The 25259-nt window shown below is 31.0% G+C and overlaps 1 protein-coding gene across 1 annotated transcript in view; it reads left to right on the top strand.

Annotated features, from left to right (window-relative positions):
• TECRL (trans-2,3-enoyl-CoA reductase like) overlaps positions 1-25259 on the top strand; it is a 107252-nt gene that overhangs the window by 19556 nt on the left and 62437 nt on the right. The window contains exon 2 of the mRNA XM_061191413.1: positions 15059-15110. Within this exon, the coding sequence (XP_061047396.1) occupies positions 15059-15110 (52 nt within the window). The remainder of the gene's footprint in view (positions 1-15058; positions 15111-25259) is intronic.

The raw sequence follows: 25259 nt of genomic DNA, 5'->3' as shown, positions 1-25259 counted from the left end.
GGATTTTGTTCTGTGAAATGAGAGTGAAAGACATGTATTTATTTCCTGAGGGAAGCTTTAAAAACCTAATCTAATTTCACTACCATTTTTCTCCCTAACTTTTGCCTTGGAAACAAGCAATGTTCCATATGTTGTCTGTTATGTCAATATAGATCCTAGACTAAGGAAAATGCAGAGTAGTTGCATCAGTCAACCTGTGATATACATGTAGTGCATGTGAAAACATAGCATATGTTGTTTCAAACCAATGAGTTTTGCAACACAACCTAAACTATTCTGACAGGTGCATTCAATGAAACTTGAATTAAAGATGAGGTTCATGATTTTGTCATTTCAATATTAGTGATCCTTTCATCATTAGAAAAATATAACAAAGAGAAAGAGAGAGAGGAAAAACAGTTATACATATATATATATGTATATATATACATATATATGTGTAATGTTTCCTCTTCCATTTAAAACTGTAGGATTACAGTAAGGCAGGACTACTCAAACTAAAAACCTTCTTCATGGTAAAGAAAACCATCAATAAAATGTAAAGACAACACATGAAATGGGAGAAAAATTTGCAAACCATATATCCAACAAGGGGTTAATATCCAAAATATATAAGGAATTCATATACCTCAATAGCAAAAGAATAGATAACCCAACTTTAAAATAAACAAAGGATCTAAATAGAGATTTTTCCAAAGACATACAGATGGCCAACAGGTACATGAAAAGATTTTCAAAATCACTAGTCATCAGGAAAATGAAAATCAAAACCACAATATCACCTCAAACCTGTTACAACGGCTATCATCAAAACTACAAGAGATAATATGTGTTGGCCAGGATGTGAAGAAAAGGGAACCCCTGTGCACTAGTTGGTGGGAATGCAAATTGGCACAGACACTATGGAAAACAGTATGGATATTCCTCAAGAAATTGAAAATAGAACTACCATATAATCCAATAATTGAACTTTTGTGTATATATCCAATGGAAGTGAAATCATTATCTCAGAGATATCTGTACTCCCATGATTATAGCAGTATTATTTACAAAAGCCAAGTATTATTTACAAAAGCAGTATTATTTACAAAGTATTATTTCCAGTATTATGGAAATAACCTAAGTGTCTATCTACAGATGAATGGATAAAGAAAATATGTATATATATTGTGTATATATATATATTCATTGTATATATATTCAATGAAATATTAGCCAGCCTTTAAAAAGAAGGAAATTCTGTCATTTGCAACAATATGAATGAAACTAAAGGGCATTATGGTAAGAGAAATGTCAGACAGAGAAAAATAAATACTGCATGGTATCACTTATATGTGGACTTTGTTTTTAAGTTAAACTCATAGAATCAGAGAGTAGAAAAGTGACTGCTGTTGGCTGGGGGTTGGAGGAAATAAAGAGAGGTTGTTAAAAGGGTATGAAATTTCAGTTATAAGATGAATAAGGCCAGAGGATCTATTGTATAACATGATGACTATAGCTGACACCACTGTATCGTATAATTGAAATTTGCTGAGAGTACAACTTAAATGTTCTCACCAAAACCAAAAAAGTAAATACGTATGGTGATGGATGTGTTAATTAACTCACTGGGGGAGTTCTTTAATAATGTATATGTATATCAAGTCATCGTGTTGTACATTTTAAGTATCTTATCATTTAATTTTTAATTTTACCTCAATAAACCTGAAACAAATTTTAAATAAAAAATTTTAATAAACACGTACAGAAAACTGTAAAGTGGGTTAATAAAATATCTTATTATACAAAGAAGATAATTCAATAAATTGACTATATTAGATACTCCACCTATTCACTGGATATTAATTTCTTCAGTGAATGTTTAATGAGTACTTAGTGTATTTCTAGTAGGAGATATTGAATAAAATAGGCAGCAGAAGGGGGATGATTCTAAATATAGGAGGTTGGATCAATAGAACTCTGAAATTTCTCAGATAATGAAGTTGAAAATTCATGGTTTATAAAAAAGATTCTAGTTTGAAAAACTCTTTGAATATTGGTGTCATTAATAGAATAGAAACAGTTCTTGGCTTAACCCACATAGCATTCAGTTCTGGATGTTTAAATTTGTGATCACTGTCAGATATCCATGTAAATGTATTAAATATCCAGTTGTATATATAAGTTTGCAGCTATGAAAACAAGTTAGTGCTGGAGATATACACCTGAGGGTATGAAAATATATGGCATTCAAAGTCATGAGAATGCATTAGATCAGCTTTACAGATAAAGCATGTCTTATTTTTACCCAGGATGCAATGTAAAATGATGTAATGAAGGTATTGAAGCTTCATGGCTCATTTAATCATCAAACATTTTTTTGATTTTCAGGCATATTAAATAATAAATTTTTCATTGTTCTAAGATGAAATATACTCAATTTGTTTAATTGTTGATGAATTTGTCCATGAACATGTAATACACAGTGAAATTTGAAAAGTAATGCTATCACTTTCAGTGGCTGGCACTCTGTAGTAGCATTTATGAGGGCAGTGAGCCAGTGATGCAGAAATAATTGTAGCATCTATCTCTGTGGTTTGATGTCAAACAATTAATTAATAATATAAACTTTCTAAAGTTGGTTTTCCTCCCTAATTATTTTTGCTTGAAACTCATTTCACGTTCTCCACATCTTAAAAACTGTAACATAAATCTTGAAGTAGCTAAAAAGAAGTTTATGACCATCACTTCAAAATTTGAAGTGATCTCTGATGTTTTGGAAGTCATTTTAAATCTATCTACCAAGGTTATAAGATATGGAGTCCTTCCACATCAATAGGTTTAATCTAGTTATCTAAAAAAAGTCCCACGACTTTTTGAACAAGTAAAATTTATTTTATAAAACAAGTAAGAGTGACTTTCAGTCTAGATTAAGCAATGACTCCAACTAATCAATGATGGACAATAACAAAGGTTTACTTCTCACTCGTGGCATGCCAGTGTGGATGAGCTATGGCTGTGCTCTGAGCTCTCTGTTCTGTAACCAGGTTGATGAAGCAGCTCTTGTCATTGTCCTTATCATGTCAGTTTCCAAGTAGAGTGAACAGAGAGGAGGCATCTTAGTTTCGACTGCTATAAAAAGTGACATAGACGGGGTGGCTTTTAAACAACAGAAATTTACTTCTCAGTTCTGGAGGCTCGAAGTCCAAGATCAGGGTGCCAGCATGGTCAGGTTCTGGTTAGGATCCCCTTTTGGGTTGCAGACTCTCATTCTCTTATTTTATTTAGAGGACTAAATGCTCTCTGGAGTTTCTTTCATAAGGGCACTAACTCCATCATGAAAGCTCCACCCTCATGTCATAATTACCTCCCAAAGACCCCCAGCTCCTAATAACATAACATTGTGGGTTAGGATTTCAGCATTTGGATTTTAGGACACACAAACATTCAGTCCATGGCAGTTGGTGAGCCAAACTCTGGCTTGTAAAGCTTCTGCTTGGACATTAAACATTTGTTTTCCTCTCATATTTCACTGGTCAATCTGTGTCAGGGCTGAGTTCAACATGGTAGAGATACCAATTATTCCCTCTAGAAGGCCTGCCCTGGGAAGGACAATAAGTATTTTGAGCAATTATAAATCTACCAGAGTAAGCAGACTCTTTGCAATGAAGTTATTTATTCCAAAATTCATATTCCAAACTTCATTCACTTTAATCATATATGGAGCCCCAATTTCTCATTCAAATTCTAATCACTGATTTACTTAGTTGAAGCAATATTGGATGCCTGGTTTATAAGCAAAAAAGAGAAGTGACACTGTAGCAAGAGAATGACGGGAAAAGTTAAGAAATGAGAGCCAGCTTCCAGAACATGTACTTGTCATGGTAGAATTCAGTAGCTCCCAGATAGTCATGTGAAAGCTCATAATGCCTTTTAGGACCTAAGGCTTGAAATTGACATTGCCTCATCTGTCCACATTCCACTGTACAAAGCAAGCCAAAGAGCCAAGTCCAACACAACCAGCATCACTTTCTAGAGAAGTGAAAATGATGAATAGAACAAATATTTGCTAAAATAACTAATACGCCACAGATATACAGTTTCTAAGAACCATTAAAATTATCCTTCTTTTGGTAGGGCAATAAATATAATATATTTTAGGAAGAAAATTATTTAAAGTGGATGGATTTAAATATTTGATGCATAAAGAGGTAGTTAAAATCCTACATTTCTAGAAAACTGGCCACCCATAATAACTCTTTTCCCACGAGATACTGTGAATCTTAAACTGTGGATTTCCTTGAATCACCAGGGGAAAAACAACCTCATGTTTTAAGATCTTATGCAGTATAAAATTTTGGTTATATTTTTTGTTAATGTTTTTTGTTTTGTGTTGTTTTGGTTTTTGCTGAAATTCAGTTTAACTGCATTGTGCATCTTTCAAAAGCAAATACTAGGTATCTTGAATATTAAGGTTAAATATTTATAGAGTCATGAATAGTTTCAGATTTATTATAAAACTAAACATATGACATATTTCACAGTGGTACCATGTTAGTTTCATTTTTGCATATAGAATTTGACATTTGAATGTATTTTTTTTAAGTTAATTGACATATCTCTTTAACGTCGTCAGTAGAAAAAAGCCAAAAATTAATTACACAACAGAGTTAACATCGCAGGTGATTTACAAACCTGATGTACATTTTTAAAAAGTAAACATCACCCTTCTGAATTTGTTTGTAATCTGTACAATGAAATGATTGAGCGATAAATTTCTTTTCCGTGTCCTCCTTACATGATTAATGTTTTTAATAGTTCTTTACCACTTGAGAGAAAATACTCAATAACTTAGCAACTTAAAACAAAGGCCACTTATTTATCTCATTATTCTGTTATTTGGTGATTTAGCTTATAGTTGTTCAGCAGATCTGCTGATGTCTGCTGGGCTCAAGCCCGCTGCCAGGTAGCTGGGTGATTGATCTGGGAGTGAGCTCTAGGAAAGGGTGCAACAGGGCCATGTGTCTGTCATCACTGGGGAAGCTAACTCAGGCTTCTTTATGTGAGGGTGTTAGCAGAAAGAATAGAAATACATGTCCTGTCGAGTCTTAGATTCATGACTTGCACAGCCTCACTTTCAACACATGCTTTTGGTTAAATCAAATCATAAGGCTAGCTTAAATATAACGTCCGGGGAAATAAACTCTACTTCTTGATGGGAGGATCTGCAAAATATTGTGGCCAATTTTACAATCACCACAATAGTATAGAATAACGTATAATTTTATTACTAATAAATAGTATATACATATGTACATATATACAAAACAGATTGATAGATACTACTAATACTGAGCCCATTATTACTGATCACTTTCATTGTTATTTTCACTATATTTGAGCCTTTATTCAAAATACATTTCATGGCACTTATAAGTTATAATTGAAGTATTCATAAACATCACCTTTTCCATTTACAACTAAAAGCAAAGCAACTTTGGTAAATGTTCTTGTCATTGTCACTGCAAATCAACAAATAGAAACCAATTATGTTTTAAGCAATAATTTTTCAATCGACTATAAATCCTTACTTCTTCCAAGACTTTTTATTCTGATTATCATTAGGCAATTATATCACTTAAATATGGCCCTGAAACATTTTACAGACTGCAATTAAGAAAATTCAAACTAGATTTAAAATATATCACATGGACTTTTTATTTCCCCTTTATCTGCATTTATATTTTGATGCACAGTATTATTGATGTAGAATTTTTTTACTTATGGAAAAATCACCTTTTTCAAAGAAATGAATATAAATTAATTTGGATTATGCATAGATACATTAAGTCTTTTCCCTATGATTATGAAGCTGAATGATTAATCAGTAGGTAGTAGAATATCATTCATTTGTTAACTATTTTCTTCATATAGTTAATTTTCATGTAATAATATGTGTGACTATTTGGAAAGGAATATGATTGTCATTTGATCACTACAGGGTTTTTTTTTTTTGTTTTTTTCTTTTTAACATAACAAAAGACACCTTATTACTCTCATCACTTAGGAAGTTCCAAGGGTTTTAGGAGTCAGAAACAAGAGGAAGACAAAATACATATTTCTTAATATAAATCACAATTTCACACAAACCAAAAGAGTTTATAAGAACACATGAAATAACCCCCACTGCACACATACCTTTTATACCTTCTTAGTGGCAATTTGACTGACACAAAGATCTACCTACTTCATGACATATAAAAATAAGAAGCAAAGCTAGATATAGACTACACCTCATGACCAATGTTTGAGCCTCCTATATTACTTAGAAATTACCCAGATATCCAAAATTATACTTACCATTCATAATAGATTTTAAAGTTAACTAAGGGTCTTGGGAATTATATTTAAGCTGACATATTACAGAACTTAATTATTGTTGCTATTAAAAAGTTTGTCAGAATTGTACTTCGGTTTAAATAAGCATACAATTTTTTTCTTACTAGTTATCTATTTTATACATAGTAGTGTATCTATGTCAATCCCAATCTCCCAATTCATCACACCACCACCACCCCCCCCACCGCTTTCCGCCCTTGGTGTCCATACATTTGTTCTCTACATCTGTGTTCTATTTCTGCCCTGCAAACTGATTCATCTGTACCATTTTTCTAGGTTCCACATATATGTGTTAATATACAATATTTGTTTTTCCCTTTCTGACATATGTCACTCTGTATGACAGTCTCTAGATCCACCCACGTCTCTACAAATGACCCAATTTCATTCCTTTTTATGGCTGAGTAATATTCCATTGTATATATGTACCACTTCTTCTTTATCCATTCGTCTGTTAATGGGCATTTAAGTTGTTTCCATGTCCTGGCTATTGTAAATGATGCTTCAGTGAACATTGTGGTACATGACTCTTTTTGAATTATGGTTTTCGCAGGGTATATGCCCAGTAGTGGGATTGCTGGGTCATATGGTAATTCTATTTATAGTTTTTGAAGGAACCTCCATACTGTTCTCCATAGTGGCTGTATCAATTTACATTCCCACCAACAGTGCAAGAGGGTTCCCTTTTCTCCACACATTCTCTAGCATTTGTTTATTGTAGATTTTCTGACGATGCCCATTCTAACTGGTGTGAGATGATACCTCATTGTAGTTTTGATTTGCATTTCTCTAATAATTAGTGATGTTGAGCAGCTTTTCATGTGCTTCTTGGCCATCTGTATATCTTTTCTGGAGAAATGTCTATTTACGTCTTCTGCCTATTTTTTGATTGGGTTGTTTTTTTTAATATGGAGCTGTATGAGCTGTTTATATATTTTGGAGATTAATCCTTTGTTTATTGATTCATTTGCAAATATTTTCTCCCATTCTGAGGGTTGTCTTTTCATCTTGTTTGCAGTTTCCTTTGCTTTGTAAGAGCTTTTAAGTTTTATTAGGTCCCATTTGTTTATTTTTGTTTTTATTTCCATTACTCTAGGAGGTGGATCAAAAAAGATCTTGCTGTGATTTATGTCAGAGTGTTCTTCCTATGTTTTCCTCTAAGAATTGTATAGTGTCCAGTCTTACATCTAGGTCTTTAATCCATTTTGACTTTATTTTTGTGTATGGTGTTATGGAGTGTTCTAATTTCATTCTTTTACATGTAGCTGTCCAGTTTTCCCAGCACCACTTATTGAAGAGACTGTCTTTTCTCCATTGTATATCCTTGCCTCCTTTGTCATAGATTAGTTGACCATAGGTGCATGGGTTTATCTCTGAGCTTCCTATCCTGTTCCATTGATCTATATTTCTGTTTCTGTGCCAGTACCATATTGTCTTGATTACTGTAGCATTGTAGTATAGTTTGAAGTCAGGGAGTCTGATTCCGCCAGCTCCGTTTTTTTCCCTCAAGACTGCTTTGGCTATTTGGGGTCTTTTGTGTCTCCATACAAATTTTAAGATATTTTGTTCTAGTTTTGTAAAGAATGCCACTGGTAATTTGATAGGGATTGCATTGAATCTGTAGATTGCTTTGGGTAGTATAGTCATTTTCACAATATTGATTCTTCCAATCCAAAAAAATGGTATATCTCTCCATCTGTTTGTGTCATCTTTGATTCCTTTCATCAGTGTCTTATAGTTTTCTGAGTACAAGTCTTTTACCTCCTTAGGTAGGTTTATACCTGGGTATTTTATTCTTTTTGTTGCAATGGTAAATGGGAGTGTTTCCTTAATTTCTCTTTCAGATTTTTCATCATTAGAGTATAAAAATGCAAAAGATTTCTGTGCAATAATTTTGTATCCTGCAACTTTACCAAATTCATTGATTAGCTCTAGTAGTTTTCTGGTGGCATCTTTAGAATTCTCTATATATAGTATCATGTCATCCAGAAACAAGAAAGGACACTACATAATGATCAAGGGATCAATCCAAAAGAAGATATAACAATTATAAATATATATGCACGCATCATAGGAGCACCTCAATACATAAGGCAACTACTAACAGCTATAAAAGAGGAAATCGACAGTAACACAATAATAGTGAAGGACTTTAACACCTCACTTACACCAATGGACAAATCATCCAGACAGAAAATTAATAAGGAAACACAAGCTTTAAAAGACAAAATAGACCAGATAGATTTAATTGATATTTATAGGATATTCCATCCAAAAACAGCAGATTACACTTTCTTCTCAAGTGCACATGGAAGATTCTCCAGGATAGATTACATCCTGGGTCACAAATCAAACCTTGGTAAATGTAAAAAAAACTGAAATCATATCAAGCCTCTTTTCTGACTACAACGCTATGAGATTAGAAACCAATTACAGGGGAAAAAACGTAAAAAACACAAAAACATGGAGGCTAAACAATACGTTACTAAATAACCAAGAGATCACTGAATAAATCAAAGGGGAAATCAAAAAATACCTAGAGACAAATTACAATGAAAACGCGATGATCCAAAACCTATGGGATGCAGCAAAAGCAGTTCTAAGAGGGAAGTTTATAGCTATACAAGCCTACCTCAAGAAACAAGAAAAATCTCAAATAAACAATCTAACCTTACACCTAAAGGAACTAGAGAAAGAAGAACAAACAAAACCCAAAGTTAGTAGAAGGAAAGAAATCATAAAGATCACACCTGAAATAAATGAAATAGAAACAAAACAGTAGGAAAGATCAATAAAACTTAAAGCTGGTTCTTTGAGAAGATAAACAAAATTGATAAACCTTTAGCCAGCGTCATCAAGAAAAAGAGGGAGAGGACTCAAATCAATAAAATTAGAAATGAGAAAGGAGACATTACAATGGACACCACAGAAATACAAAGCATCATAAGAGACTACTACAAGCAACTCTATGCCAATAAAATGGACAACCTGGAAGAAATGGACAAATACTTAGAAAGGTATAACCTTCCAAGACTGAACCAGGAAGAAATAGAAAATATGAACAGACCAATCACAATAATGAAATTGAAGCTGTGATTAAAAATCTTCCAACAAAAAAAAGTCCGGGACCAGATGGCTTCACAGGTGAATTCTATCAAACATTTAGAGAAGAGCTGACACCCATCCTTCTCAAACTCTTCCAAAAAATTGCAGAGGAAGGAACACTCCCGAACTCATTCTATGAGGCCACTATCACCCTGATACCAAAACCATAAAAAGAACTACAAAAAAAGAAAATTACAGACCAATATCACTGATGAATATAGATGCAAAAATCCTGAACAAAATACTAGCAAACAGAATCCAACAACACATTAAAAGGATCATACACCATGATCAAGTGGGATTTATCCCAGGGATGCAAGGATTCTTCAGTGTACGCAACTCAATCAATGTGATACACCATATTAAGAAACTGAAGAATAAAAACCATATGATCATCTCAATAGATGCAGAAAAAGCTTTTGACAAAATTTAACACCAATTTATGATAAAAACTCTCCAGAAAGTGGACATAGAGGGAACCTACGTCAACATAATAAAGGCTATATATGACAAACCCACAGCAAACATCATTCTCAATGGTGAAAAACTGAAAGCATTTCCTCTAAGATCAGGAACAAGACAAGGATGTCCACTCTTGCCACTATAATTTAACATAGTTTTGGAAGTCCTAGTCACAACAATCAGAGAAGAAAAAGAAATACAATTGGAAGAGAAAAAGTAAAACTGATCATAGTGTTTTTAACAGATTGTTTTCTTAATGATTATTTACTAGTTTACCCATAGGTAATACTATTTTATTTGAAATAGTCCTTTAGTATTTATACAGAAACCACTTCATTTAAATAGGATTTGAGCTTCCTTATTTCAGTAATATCATGTTAAGTCTAAACTTTCCTGAATGCAAGGATTATTTTCTTGACCTCACAAACCTGCAATAGGAAACCATAATCAAAGTCATCTAAGAAGTAATCATACACATTAATTTCACCAGGCTTTATTTTATTCTTAAATATATGCTTTTAATTTGTGGTCTTCATGATCCTCTCTAGTCCTAAAATATTCTCATCTAGGTTATAAATCATACATCCTAAAAAATATTCCAGAAAGACTATTCACCATGGAAAATTGTGTGTTCTATAAAACCAGAATTATTTTCTACTTTAATAAAACATATTTCTTTTTTTTTCTTTATTTTGATAGGATATCAATATCTAGTTGCAGTTTTTAATTTTCTTTCACATTTTCCATATGTTAGAATTTCAAGTCATAAGACAGAAAACAAGTGTATAGAAATAACCATTTATTCAATACATAATATATAAAGACTACCATTTCATATTGAATAGAAATGAAATGGCTTTGCAATAAATACTATAAATAAATATTCTAGTCACTAAAGGACATTTAATTTTATTGAAGGATTATAAAAATTAAATATTAGTTTTAGAGTGGTTACTGAGATTTTATTTATGTCTGCAATGTTGAAATAATATAATAACTATACAAAAATTATATACAATAAAATCAGATATTCAGTCATATTTTTCACCATATTTTCTCTCTACTCATATTTATAATATTTATATGAGATATATGTATATGTAATAAGAAAATAAATAATATCTAGGCTATACTCCTAAATAAAATTTATATTTACACATAATTTACTGGGGAGTAAAGTATTTATTTAAAAGCTTATTATTCAAGCTAGTGGGAAGCAGCTGCATAGCACAGGGAGATCAGCTAAGTGCTTTGTGACAACTTAGAGGGGTGGGATAGGGAGGGTGCGAGGGAGATGCAAGAGGGAGGGGATATGGGGATATATGTATACATATAGCTGATTCACTTTGTTATACAGAAGAAACTAACACAACATTGTAAAGCAACTATACTCCAATAAAGATGTTTTAAAAATTAGATAAATAAATAAAATAAAATCAATATCATCAGGGTAATGTTATATTAAAACAATGTACAAATAGATTTTTTCCAGTTATGAAACTTGAGGATAATAATAAAGGGTCTTTTTTTTTTAAAGCATATTATTTCAGAAGAATATATTTTTGAAAATTTCTATGGTGAAAATTTTAAAGAATTTATTTATGTTTATTTTCTTTTTGAATTAAAAATGAATTGACCAAATGCATTATTGCAACATATAAAGAACCATTTGTTATGATACTAAAAATTGAAAAATATGTGTATATACGTACATATATTATTTTGACATAACAAAAACTCATTTTAAATAATCCAGTGTAGTATGTAAAGAAATAAAATTGATAGGCTAAAAAACAATTATCGAATTTCTTAAATAGTAAATGAAATCCAGTTAAATTTAAAACGTTTAAACCTTATTAAAACTGATATTTCTGCATATCTATAGTATCATGTCAATTTCATTCATAGCAAAAATTCTTGATATTCTATAAAATACCAAACATGTTCGGAATTTATAAGAATGTTTTCATATAGATTGCTTATTTGTATCTTAGTTACAATCTGAAGGTTATTCACTAGTAAAATAATATATTTTTACTCAGAAAACTTCCTGTCCATTCTGAGTAATGTATATGCAACTATATATTCTATGTGCCTTTTTGTTTTATGTATACTATATATTCTCTCTGTGTCTTTAGTAAACACATCTTTTTACAAAGTTCATTAACAATTTTTGGTTTGCACTTTGCAATTACTCTGTCAAACAAATTTCAAGTTGTTATTTTTCCTTACCATTTAATGTTCATTTCTCTAAGCAGGATAAACAGTATTCTGGAGATATCTGTTCATTTTAAGGAGTTCCTGAGAAAGTGGCTAAAATATAGTTTTAAAAATTAGTAATAGTGCAAAAAAAAGTTTTTTGTGAAATACTGCAGTATCTTCACAGGGGGCAAATTCAAGCAAATCCTAAATTTCACTTGAATGTGAAAAGCTTTTTCTAAGTCCATCAACTTAAGTGTTGAATAAAGTAATGATGACCCAAAATTCAACTACGATCAGTTGAAATTCAGAGGTAAATTTCTGTTTCAAACATCATTTACCTTGTGTACTTAACATTTTAAGATTAATTTCCTCTAATTAGAAGGAAACATTAATGAAGAGAATTTCAGGATTTCAGATGACGGAATACTTATTTCTTCCATCTGCACAATTAATGGTGATTTATAAAAGTGAACACATTATTGTAATGATAGTTTGTCCTTTTTAAGAGGTAAAACTGGCTAAAAAGTAGACGTTATTACGAATAAACTTCTTGATGAAGCTACAGAGTCATCAATTTAGTAATCAGAAAGTCCTATATGCTCTGTTAATTATCATCTTTTCCTCTCTTTGTGCTCTGAGTACAGCTAAAGTACTGAAAGAGTTGATCAAGCATAGTCTTGTGGCTAATTGAGCAACACTGTCTGAATCATTTAATGGTTAATTATATTCTTTTCTGCTGTGTTTGACTAAAATTGCTCCAGAAAGGTCAGTTCTCAAAGATTTATGCAAAATCAACATTTTAACAAGTGAAAGTCCAATGTAATTTAAAAAAATAAAAAATAAATTTAAAACTTTGTGAGAAAGCTTTTAATAACAACCCACTTCCCACATGTAGGTATTTTCAGGAGAACATAATCTTAGTCTTGAAAGTTTGTAAATTCAGAAAAAAATATGCCTATGTAAATTAGAAGATTGTCATTTAATGTATGCTGGTTTGGGAAAAAAGCATACAGCTTTTCCATAGTAATCTACTTGTGAAACACTTCATATCAGATCAAGGAGCTTCTGTTTTCATGTGACTTTGCATTCACAGCTTTATTTTTGACTTCAACAAAAGTGACTTAACACTTCCTTATATGCTATACGGTGTGCTACATGTTGAAACACAAACTGCAATACACCAGATCATTGTTTTCAAGGACCTGATAGATTGTTGGAACCGCCAGCGCGTAAACACAAGATTATGTGCCCTCATAAAGCGGAAGCTGAGCATATAGCAAATCCTAACAGAGGAGTTGTTAATCATGAAAATTATTATTTTTTTAAAATTAGATGGCCCTTGAAAAGACTGATGGACCGGTATTTGTTACTCTAGAGATAGCACGTGGATTTTAGGCATCCCTGTCAGAGGACACAACATATAATAGTGCTTCCTGATTAAGTAACAGTGAGATAAAGCAATGAACATTGTTAAAACAAATCATCCCATTTTAAAAATATAATTCAAATATCAAATTCAATAATCAAAATTAAAATGAAATATGACATGTTCAAGCAAATAAATTTATATTACCCTCTCTAAAAACTTTTTCAAATATTTCCTAACATCTTCCAGAAAAGGACAGTGCTATGAACAATTTAAAATTTCATAGTAACAGAATCATTTAGGGTTCTTTTGCTATTTAAAGCATAACATAAATGGAAATTAATATCATTTTTCAGTGCCCAAATCTTGGAACTTTCTTGTTAGTAAACTATATACATAGAAAAAATAAGAAAAAAATTCTGAATGGTATATCACACACTTGGTTATGGGAGGGAGTGGAATATAGTAAAAGAAATGTATTCATCATCATGCTTCTGATATATAAGACAATATTGAATATAATATAATAATGTTAATAAGAACTGCCTGGAGTATTATTATGTGGCATCCCTTTATGCACTTTTTTTTCATTTTGTCCTCCAAAATAGCCATAAGAAGATTTTTAGTGTAGCAAAAAATAAAATTATGTATGCAATATTCTGTACATGTTTAGAGAAAGGAAATAAATTTGACTTGCATGATCATGAAAATGTCTTTGATGTAGACTTTGAAGGATTGTTGGGTTTTTCATAAGCCAGTGAAGAATCAGAGACAGAGGGGAATTTCAGTTTGCAAGTTTGATATGAACAAAATCAGAAAGTCAAAAAGTACTGTGATGGCTTGAGGTGTTTGGATAAAGCTCTTATCCTCATGAATTTTCCTATTTAGATGAAGAAACATTTTTCCCTTATTCACTTTTCTAACATTAGAAAGAGGTAATTTTAGTAGATTAGGATCAAATAACAATAATATACTTAAAGATTCCAAAATAAAAAGGTATCTAACATAGATTTTTGATGGACCTATTATATTTTTGGATGGAAGTTTTAAAAACATAACTAACTACAGGGCTTAGATAGGATATATATTTTTTTTCTTATAATATTTTGAAGTAAACATTTCCCTCTTTTGTCCATGTAAATCAATTTTATATCCCTGGCCTCCTCTGATAAACTCTTTTACTATATATTTTTTCTCTTTTTGCATTTGCTCATACTTTTAATTGATAGTCTCATCAATTTGGAAACCAGAAATTGAACATTATGGGCAGAGAAAATTCAAAAATATATTTTGAGATAAAAATTTGGATGAACTCACATAATTACACTATTATTATTATATACAAATATAAAACTTTGGAAAAAGCTATATTGATGAAAATTTTCAAGGTTGTCAAAGCAGTAGTGCCTAAAGAGCTAAACAAAACAAGCAGGCTATTTTGTACTTATTTTACATTTTAAATATATTAAATTATGTTTTCTTCTTAAACAAATATGTAGCAAACAAATGAACACTTTTTCCTTATAATTCTATTTTCTTTTTCAGGTGACACAAAAATCTACTATTCATGATGTGAAACAAAAATTTCACAAAGCATGTAAGTTTTATATACAATTTTGAATTTATATTACAGTCTTTTTTTTCTCAAATTGGTTAAGATTTACCTATAAGAATAAGTTCAATATTATGATGGAAAGAGTGTGTGGAAATCATATTTTTACATGGAACTCAGAAATAATACTATGCTAAATACTTCTTCATTGTGAACATTTTCATATCTAACTTTCTAATTCACATTTTAATCTTCAACACTCTTTCAGTTTTTTATTTGAACTTTTTTCATACTAACAAGAAACTTCCTATATGTGAAAGGCATTAATCAATACAAGATATTTCTTTACATTTAAGCAAATATAGAGCAAAATTTTTACTTCAGTATTTATACTGGTCAAATATCTTCCACATAGGAATTGTTTAAACAATGCATTTAAATTATTTAATTTTATTAATAGCTAAATTTAAGAGATCTCCTATTACTATTTATCGGGAAATAATTATATGAGATTTCAATTTTTATTTTTACAACATTTCAATTAGTTTAGCTATAATTGTTAACATAGTGATAATGTCTATAATTATTAGGTAACAATTTTTAAGAAACTAAATTTTTAGAGCAGTTTTAGATTCACAGAAAAATTATGCAGAAAATACAGAGTTCCCATATACCCCTGCCCCACAGGGGTACAGCATTCTCCACCATAAACATACAGAGAAGTACATTTTTACACCCCCCAAACCTACATTGACACATCATTATTAACCAAAGTCCACAGTTTACATTAGGATTCATTTTTGGTGTTGTACAGTCTGTGGATTTTGCTAAGGAGCATTTTCAATACTTTTGGATTTAGCTGAACAACATTTCTTTTCTGAAAATAGTTAAAGCTCACAATTTAATACATCAAATTGTTTAACAATGCTTGAGAGTAAAATTGGTAGAACTGTTTTATTATTTTTATTATTTTCTTTCAGGAAAAATGTAGACTATTTACTGAATACTTTTTGTGTATATGACATTATGCTAGGCATAATGAATAATCAAATGAAGATAGAAGACATCTTATTAGCCTTCAAAAACTTGCTCATGAAGAAGATTCTATATATATATATATATCTAAAGAATATAAAAATAAAACCCAAGTAGTCAATGTATATAAAATTTATAAATATTTGGGGAAAGCTCTATTTAGAATTTTTAATAGGAATGTAAAGCAGATACAGGATAAAATAGAATTATTTGAAATATGCTTAGCCAGTTTAAAATTCTTGAGGCAGGTGAGTTCTGGTATTTTGCCATAAAGACATGTAGGATTTGGATATGCAGAAGAGAACCAGAAATGCATTATAGTAGAGAAAAAAGACTAAAACAAGAGAAGTGCAGAGATCTGTCGGGATTAATTCTCTAACCTTTAGCTTAGTAATTAAATTCTCTGTATATTTATGCCAATATTTTCTAAATTATTGAAAACTCAAAATTTGTATCTTAGTACATAATATATGTGAAAGATGTTACCCTGGTTATTTCCACAAGTATTTCCAGTTTATTTACATTCTAAATGCATTTGTTTTGTTAAGCTAGCAATTGAATTTCCATCCTTTGAAAGACTTAGTAATTTTATCTAGTAAAGTGGTTTCAGAAAGTTTAGATTGTAGTAATAAGTGCGAAGACATTTGAAAAAGACTTTTTTACTATAAAGCCGAAATATACAACAAAATTATTTCATGTAAGTTAATAATGACAATGTAAGAATATATTATTTCTATCACTGTCTGGAAACAAGGAAGTTAATCAAAAGCTAATGTATGTTTAGAAAGAATGTGCAGTCACCTTGATGTGTGATATTATGACTATTTTTATGTTAGTTTGTATCTACATATAGACATAATTATACGGTGACTTAAAATTTTAGAGCCAGTTCTACATTTATGTGGTCTAGAGCCTTTTCTAGTAATTAGGAAAGTGAGGTGTAGTAGCTTGTGAAAAATCCTAGTAACATCCAGTTTCAGAACTGGACAGTTGAAAATATGACGATAATATGGTTAGTTTTAATACCTATATCAAGACTTAAGGATTTCTTGACCCCTATTATTTTATTCACTTTTTGCAGCACAGTTCTAAACTTTATCAGCTTTAAATAAATTGTAACTTTTTCTGCTTTTTCAAAATTACCTTTACTTTAAAGTATACCCATCACTTAAAGAAAAATAATATTCAGAAGATCTTGTATTTATTATAGTGTATTTCAAAAACGTATTGGTCTTCAGGTTTTACAAAGTACAGAAACACAAAAACATTTTTTTCTGTATCACATTACAGAGAAATATCTAGAAGTGAATTAAATTGGACATTATGCTTAATACATTCGCCAAATGGTGAAAGGAAATAAAAAAATATTGCTAAATCTAACAATATGTGACTGTATATATAATGGTAAAAAAAATATTATGTGTTGATTGCCTTAATATTTCATATTTTTAGCATATTTTAAGACTGACCAATATTGAATACTTTATTCAAATTCATAAATTATTTTAACAATGAAAATATATATTATATATGTAGTTTTATATCTACAGTTGTTTTATAACTACAGTTTTGTAACAGTAAGGTTTTTACAGTTACTTCTTTACTTTCTGACACCAAATCATTTTTTATTAAGATGTTTTGGATGATGTTTATTTTTAGGCCCTGGAGTTATAATAGGAATTGTTAATCTTGTAAAGAAAAAAAAAAAAAAAGAAAAATATATATATATATATATATATATATATATCAGAAGACTAGGTTTCCTGAGGGGAAAATTCTCCCTACATGTCATTTATCTCTATCCTTTCTTCTCTTAGGTGTTCTGACTGAACTTGATTTCTTGTCTTCCTCCTATTTCTCTGACTTGTGTCAGTGTAACATTTTTCTTAGCTCTATTTTAGAACTTTCTTTACTGTGATTTTTCTTGTCCTATAAAATGACTATCTTATGCTCTTCTAAGGCTCATAATTTTTCAGTTCTGCTTTGTTATGAGTCATATTTTAGATTGCCCCGGTGACACCATAACAATCGGGCTGGTGAAGAGGTAGAAAGGGAAGGAAACTACAGTCATAATATTAGCTGTTAAGGCAAAAGGGAAAGAGCAATGGTTTTCATGAAAAAGAGATACCTATAAAATTATAAATTATATATATGCACACACACACATAAATATATACTTTTGCCTACTTCTCCTCTTCTTATTTCATGTACCAAAATGGTAAAAAGCCCTCAGCTGCAAATCCTCCACTAGTCTTTCTTTATCTCCATCTATTTATTCATTAACACTTGTAATTATCATTCTTGTTTGTATCTTGAAGTCTCTCCTGGAGAGCTTCAGTGATTTTCATACTCATGTCTCTATACACCACACTCCAGTCATTCTCATCTTCTCACAAAGGTCTCACAGAAGAATTAAACCTTTGAAAACTGAGATGAAAAATAAAGAATTATACAAGTCCAGGTGACACTCTGCCTAAAACTATGTGAATCTTTTTTAAGATTTCAAGAGACTTAAAAAAAACTTCCCGTATGTATACTATTACATATGCTAGTTGAGTAGGATTATCCTATTTCATGTTACTCAATTCAACACCTATTCCACATATTCTTTATTCCAAAAGTAATTTATTCCTCCCTTGGGATACAATATAACTTTAATAGAATAATAATCATTACTATTTTTGGAAAATAATAGAACTCACAAAGAGCCACAACCATATATTTATTTATTTATTTATTTCAAATTCACTATATGTTTATTATGAAAGTAACTACAAAGATTACTTTTATTTTAAAGTTGTAACATATTTTAGCTTTGTTTCTTTTTTTTTGAAATTTTTGAATTTTATTTTATTTATTTTTTATACAGCAAGTTCTTATTAATTATCCATTTTATACATATTAGTGTATATATGTCAATCCCAATCTCCCAATTTATCATACTACCACCACCTCCCTTGCCACTTTCGCCCCTTGGTGTCCATATGTTTGTTCTCTACATCTGTGTCTCAATTTCTGCCCTGCAAACCGGTTCATCTGTACCATTTTTCTAGGTTCCACATACATGCATTAATATACGATATTTGTTTTTCTCTTTCTGACTTACTTCACTCTGTATGACAGTCTCTAGATTCATCCACGTCTCTACAAATGACCCAATTTCGTTCCTTTTTATGGCTGAGTAATATTCCATTGTATATATATACCACATCTTCTTTATCCATTCATCTGTCGATGGGCATTTAGGTTGCTTCCATGACCTGGCTATTGTAAATAGTGCTGCAATGAACATTGGGGTGCACATGTCTTTTTGAAATATGGTATTTATTAATTTAAATCTGTAATGATGTACTCTATTTTGTGGGTTTAATTAATTAACAATCAAAATGTTTGCCAGAATAACAAATAAATTACAGTAAACAAATTCTGCCTGAATGTTACAAGTTATTTTGTTATGCTTTATCATACTCAAAATTATTTAAATTCTTACAGTCTATATCTCCATAGAAGAGGGATGAATGTGCTAGTTGGCATTGATAAAATTATTATTTTATTTTAATAAAACTAATTTAAAGAATTCTCAAAGCAAAGGCCTAGTGAATGTATGCTTTAGGAACTGTGTTCTTGTTGAAAACCAAGGAATCTCTAACAGAAATTGGAAAAATACCATTGCTGTACAAAAGTTTATAGAGATAGTTTTCATATAAATTTTATTAAAACAACTTTTCTTCTAATTTTTTAAAACTGCCATAGGTTTTGTAGTTCAAATGGTTTGCAATCACAAGATAAGTTACCCCAAAAAGCATTCCAATATCATGCAGAGTATCTAAAAAGAAAGTAGCCACCAAACAGTTATTATGAATGTCCACTTTTATGATTGTTTAGTGTAGGTAAATACCCTCATTATATAACTAAAACCATAGTTTTAAAGGTGATTGAGATGTAAATTCCAATGAATATTTCAAGAATATTGAATGAGATTCAATCATTTTGCAGTAACAGATCATATAACATTTACTAAATAACTTCAAAGTTATATCAAAACATATTTTCAAAGTTTATACCAAAGCTTATACATAATTGACAAAATTAACTGTATGAGATTCTGACTCATGTAAGCATATGTACCAAACACTTGATGAATTGCTTCTAGATAATTCACCATAAATATTTTGGATCCTTATTTGAAACAAAGTTTTATTACTTTTTTATTTAGAAATTTTTAAGTAGTAAATGCTTTTTAGTGTTTCTAGCTCATATTTCTTATCAATATATATTAGGATGCTGTGATATTGTGATTTATAATAAAAAATATATATATATATTTGGTCTTCGTCCCCTTTTTCTGGCACAGAGCTCCAAAAATCCTTGGAATTTCCTAAGTGATAACAGCAGTAAAGGTGTTTTTTGTCATGTTAATTAGGTGAATTTTGGACCGCACCAAAAAATGGGGGTTGATTGTCAAGCTATAATTAGAGGGTTGGAACTTTCAGAGGGGCTGGAAATTGAATCAATTGTCAATGGACTGTGATTTACTCAATCATGCCCATGTAATGAAGCTTCCATAAAATCCCCAAAGGATGGGGTTCAGAGAGGTTGGTGAACAGGTGGAGATTTGGAGAGGGAGCCTGGACACTCTGTGATTTTTCCCCACACCTTGCCCTTTGCATCTCTTCCATCTGGCTGTTCCTGAGTTATATCCTTTTATAAGAAACCCATTATATAGTTAAGTACAATGTTTCTCTGAGTTCTGTGAGCTGCACTAGCAAATTAATTGAGCCCAAGGAGGGGGTCATGAGAACCTCTGAAGCCTCTGAAGTTGGTCAGAAGCGCAGGTTATATCCTGGACTTGCAACTGGCATCTGAAATGCGGGGGGAGGGGTAGGGCAGTTTTGTAGGATTGAACATTTAACCTGTGGAACCCGATGCTATCTCCAGGTAGATAGCATTAGAAATGAATCAAATTGTAGGATACCACGGTGGTGTCCTGAGCATTGTTTGTTGGTGTAGGGGGGAACTCTACCTTACCACACACTTGTTGCAGTTGGGTGCAGAAACCAAAATAGATGTATAAAAATTAAATAAAGAAAACCATCAGAAATAATACCCGCATGAAATTAGAATAGCAATCTATGGAATTTTTCTATTCACAGAGTTTATATGGACTAGCAACATATTTGTCAAAATTGATAAACACTTGTATAAGCAAATTGGAGGAAACCATGAAGAAGGAAAAGGAAAGCTCTTTTCTTGTGACATTTGTCTTGTGGTTGATAATTCTAGCCAACATCAAAGTTCAGCACTTGCTATGAAATACTATGCCTTATAGTATCTTTGCATGTCAAGCTCTAGCTACCTTGCATTAACATTTATAATAATAAAAATAAATATAGTTAGCTTTTATCAAATACTTTATGTCATGAATCCCCTAAGATATTCCCATGTAGAAAATTTTAAAAAATATTCACAACACCTTTATGATCATCTAGTAGTAATATAATGTTCATTTTACAGATAAAAGTCTTTAAAAAAATTATTAGGTAACTTGCCCAAGGTCATATAGCTAAGTGGCTGAGCTGGAATTTAAACTGGACTCTATACCCTGTACTCTAACCACTAACCTCCATTGCCTCTGTTTTACTGAGACATATATTTGTTAATTTCTTCAGGCAGAAATCCAAACAATACCTATTTATTTTACATGGGAAAGGCTATTGTTAATCCCCACTGGCAAGTAGGGAACTAGGTAGAAAGTTAGTTTTAGAAATTATGTAATAAATAATAGTGCTATCAGTCTAAGCATAGTTCTCAATTTGTTATAATAACTGAAATCCCTGTCTAATGTCATATGGCACCATAAGACCAACTACTAAATTAAAAACACCTATTAATATGAATAAAAGGAAGGAATGCAAATATGGCTTAAAATTGCTAATGGAATTTTCTACTGTGAAACTAATCTAAGAATTAGTAGTATATAAACTGAGGTGAAAAAAAAAAAGAACTACAATCAGCTGAAGTGTAATTTGTACACTGACTCTAAGTCATAAAATTCATTTCTGAAAGAAAAATCATTTTGCCCATGACTTGCATGGTATCAATTAGTTGACAACATCATAAGAAGTTTCAATGATATTTGTAATCTATTGGACCACTTGTCTCTGCAGCTGTCAAAAAGAGCTCTGGGAAAAAAAGCAAGAGAAGGAACAATGGAATTAGCAATCCAGTTGTAGATTCAGCCAGATGAAGGGATATATAATTTATTGTGACAGTATAAATGCATATACATCTTTGCCAAAAGGTCAGGGGGATATAATCAATGCTAAACTTTGAAAGGCTCAAGGAGAGTAACTCCAAACAAAGATAACACAGTAGAAGGATTTATCACATATAGGATAAAATAATGAGCATTCTCCAGGCAATCTGAAAGGAGCCTCCAGGACAAGGCTGTAGAATTCCCTGATCTCTCAACAAAAGAAGCTAGAAAAATGATAAATGCCACCAAAGAAAGAAGTGCCAGAATGCTTTTCTTTAAAAAGCCCTCTACTGCTAATTCAAGAAGCAGCTAATATTCTTTCTCTAGTAGTTTCCTCAGCTAAAGGAATTATGAGCCTTGTCAATAAATTACACGGAGAAATGCAGTAATTTGGCAGCTTATTTATTCTTTGGTAACAGTCAAGGTTACATTCTGTGAAAGCTATGGGAATTAAGTGGCTATTTGCCTTCTAGAAACTTAATCACTAATAGGACCCTTTTACAAGTGGGCAGCAATGTCACCAGTTTTTTCATGTTACATGTATATTTCAAGACTGAGATAAGTTAATAATACTTGTCAATGCTGATGCTCTGGTCTTTGAAGAAATGCTAACAAATGTGCCACTGGACAAAGAGAAACTGGATTATATGGGCCCCCGTAAACTGAAAATAACAAAAGATATCCATCAGTTAGCTGTATTCCTGATGACCTTCAGAAAAAAATATTTCAGGAAAAGAGAGTGAAATTTCATGAATCATATTTCACTCATTTTAAAATTTGACAGAATTTTCAAAATATCTCTTCTTCAGCATATTGTATGCTATTGTATTATTTACAATTTTATGCCACATACTTTTCTTTTTCTTCAGTTTTAGAGAAAGAATCATTATAATTTTGAAGCCAGTGTATATGGTAATTTACAAAATTTTATTTCACAGATGTTTTCTGTTTCCACATGATTACCTCACAACATAATAGTTTAAATTGTTTCTGTTTTAAATTTTATCCTTAAAAAACACTTTTTTTTTGCTACTTGAGTTACAAAAGATAATTATTTAATTCAATTTAATTCATCAGATACTTATTAAGCAAGTTAAATAATCAGGAACTATGGTATACTACTAAAAAGGTGAATATTCATAGTCTAGCCATCAGGCCTTTCTAGCATGCAGAAACATGCATGTATGCACACACACACACACACACACACACACACACAAATTGAATAACCTTCTAATATTGATTAATACTGAATGTATTAGTTAGAAATTTCAAAAATTTTACCTTACATTAATGTTAATCAATATTATTGTTTATCCACAGATCCTCTCTTGATCCTCAAAAGTAGTTGACAGGATATTTCCACCTTTCTTTTTCTTAAGCAAATTTCAAAATAGGTCAACAACTTACAAGTTAATAAAGAGAAATGTTAAATCTTTTTTAAAAAATGATGCTAGATGAAGACAGCTTCCCTAATCTTGAAATTTCAGGAAAATTATAATTTATTTGCTCTTAAGATTGACATATTGAGATAAAAAATAAAACAACTAAATAATGTAAAATCCATCAACATATTAAGAGCTGCAAACATACTGAAACAATATCTTGAGAAGAAACTCTATTTCAGATCTATCTTATTATGCTATGTGATATGTACTGTAAGTCACAAAGTATAATAAAATGTTGTTCAAAACATATTTTTATGATATGTTTTATGTTTTCTATTTTGAAAATCAACTAATGATGTAAAGAATAGTGCAATTTTGTTGTCTCTAAGTCTTCTTAGCTGACTTACAGGCCCTTGCCATATTTACATCTCTTGAATTTCTTACTTTTGCCAGTGATTTCTTTGGGGTTTCAATCTAAAACACAGTATAAACCACTGGCACATATTAATATCCCAGGTATTGAAAATGGACCACTTCTCACTGTGGCTACTTTAAAATATTAGTCAAATTTACAATCCTGTATTCTTAATGTCATTGGATACTCACATAAGTGTTGAGAATTCTGTTTATATATGTGACAGGATTGTTTGCAGAACCTTAGGAGATCGAACAGTTAAGGGATGGCCATTCTGCCAGTCAAGGTTCAAGTAATAAAACTGTCATAACTAATAACAATTCAAAAAGTGCATGAGATGTGATCCTGTGTAAATTGTTCTGTCTCTCATTATGATGCAGCATTTAAGCCTGCGTATTGCTTGCAGTGTCAGGGTTATTTTGATTCATCTTTCATGACATGCTGATGTTTCCTGAGTCTGATATTATGAAATATCTTATTTTATAATCCCCAAGCACCAAAATGGTTGGGTTAGCAATATTTGATCTTGAGCAAGTACCTATATTATAGATGCACCAACTATTAGAAGAGTTAGTCTATCGACAGCAAATTATTGATTCCCAGTTCATATTTGAATGTGAGACTACGTGAGAACATTTAAATTTCATAGAGATCCTTTTTCTTTTCTTTCTCTTTCTAAACTTTGTTTTGTTTTGTTTTTGGCAACTACTGTTTCTGATTAAATTGTATTCATTAGCAGCATTATGGAAATAATGTATGATAAGTAATGTAAAAAAGCAAGGGAGGCTATTAAGACATAGCTTGAAGCAGCATTAGTCTTCTCTCTTCCCTGGGATTTTCTTCCTTAAGGAAATGTTCCAAAAGACTGGGAATGCATCACAGTGGAATTCTATGTAAACAATCTAAGTACATGAGCTTTTAAAATGTTTTATTAATAATGCTTCATTATTGTAAGAAAATGTCATAAAGTGGTTTATTTATTCATATACATTTTCTCATCTATCTAGTTGGTTAAAAACAATTTCATTTTCCACATTCCACAAAACAGATCATATTCAAATAGTTACTCAGATCCTGTTATAAATCTCTTGAAAATATAA

Source organism: Eubalaena glacialis, chromosome 5 (assembly GCF_028564815.1).
Source record: "Eubalaena glacialis isolate mEubGla1 chromosome 5, mEubGla1.1.hap2.+ XY, whole genome shotgun sequence".
Classification (NCBI taxonomy): domain Eukaryota; kingdom Metazoa; phylum Chordata; class Mammalia; order Artiodactyla; family Balaenidae; genus Eubalaena; species Eubalaena glacialis.
Note: the sequence above shows the minus strand (reverse complement) of the source record. Positions and strands in the feature narration are given on the sequence as shown.